Raw genomic sequence first — 1,358 nt, forward strand, 5'->3', positions numbered from 1 at the left:
GTGTATGTATGTCTGTGTGTATGTGTGTTTGTATGCATAAACCCTATGCAACTGTACGAGCTGTCGTACATACCTTCAGGACTCGATAGGTAGAGGAGTGCTTTCTTTTCGTCTGCGTCTTCGGTATGGTCTGCCAGAACCCTTAGAAACCCCTTAATTGCGCAAAAACACATATGGATATACTTCAATGAATGATATCAAATAGGCTAAAATAGGCATATCTTTCAGCTGGGTAAAATGTAAAAATATAATAAATGGTACTATTTTGGTTCAAATTTTATATATATTGGAGCTATCGAAAAGGCTACAATGGTATTATTATATTTCAAATGGGTATGTTGGAGCCGTTGGAAAAAACAGAATTCTATAAATAGAAATATACAAGAAAAATTACTTGTTTAAGTATGCATGAACTGTTGCAAAGGTTGCAATTAATATTTGGGAGCATCCATTCAAGTGCAAACTTACAATTAAATGCATGTGTGGCTTCTGCAAGGAAATGTGTGGACACGCATGAGAAGGGGTTTGTACGCACACATGTATATAGGCCCGTTTACACACTCATACAATACACACAGACACATCCACACCAGCACACACACAAAAACACTAGAATTGCCAGATCCCATGCACACCTGCCGAGGAATGGTATTGTACATAATCTATGACAGCATGATACACACACACTCACACACTCTCACACACTCATTCACAGATACACATGCACACACACACTCACTCACTCACTCCTTTACTCCTCCAATCTCTCCATACACTCACTCACTCACTTACCCACTCACGCACGCACGAATGCACTCACTCACTCACTCACTCACTCACACGTACACACACATAGGCACACACACACAAACACAAACTGGCTCGCTTGCAGAATCACTCAAATAGATACTCACCCACTCTTTCAGTCATACACACACGCACACACACACACTTACTCACTCACACTCACTCAATCATACCCATTCACCACACGCACACACATACACTTACTCACTCACACTCACTCAATTATTCCCATTCATTCACACGCACACACGCACACTTACTCACTCACACTTACTCAATCATTCCCATTCACTCACACGCACACACACACGCACCTGCCGAGGGATCTTTCGTATGTCCACGTGGTGCTGCAGACACATGCGCATTGTTTGACAGCCCAGCAGATGCACCGGGAGGTCTCTGCGCGATGTGTCGTTGCGTAGCCGAAGCAGTACGGCGGAGTCAAGCGAGGCTGAAACACCCAACGCTTTGACAAGAGAGTCGATTTCTCTATATATAGTGATTCGAAGTACGAATATGGGTGTGTAAGTATACATATGACTATACTAAGG

At 42.9% G+C, this 1,358-nt stretch overlaps 1 protein-coding gene across 1 annotated transcript; it reads right to left on the bottom strand.

Moving 5' to 3' along the window:
• Positions 1-73: 73 nt before the first annotated feature.
• On the bottom strand, positions 74-1,296 carry SARC_16301 (hypothetical protein; the record flags this gene model as incomplete). Its single annotated transcript, XM_014289590.1, has 2 exons — positions 74-152; positions 1,122-1,296. Coding segments are annotated over 2 exons (254 nt in total), but the record flags the coding sequence as incomplete, so codon positions are not given.
• Between the last annotated feature and the right edge of the window lie 62 nt (positions 1,297-1,358).

The sequence above is a fragment of the Sphaeroforma arctica genome, assembly GCF_001186125.1.
Source record: "Sphaeroforma arctica JP610 unplaced genomic scaffold supercont1.7781, whole genome shotgun sequence".
Taxonomy (NCBI): Eukaryota; class Ichthyosporea; order Ichthyophonida; genus Sphaeroforma; species Sphaeroforma arctica.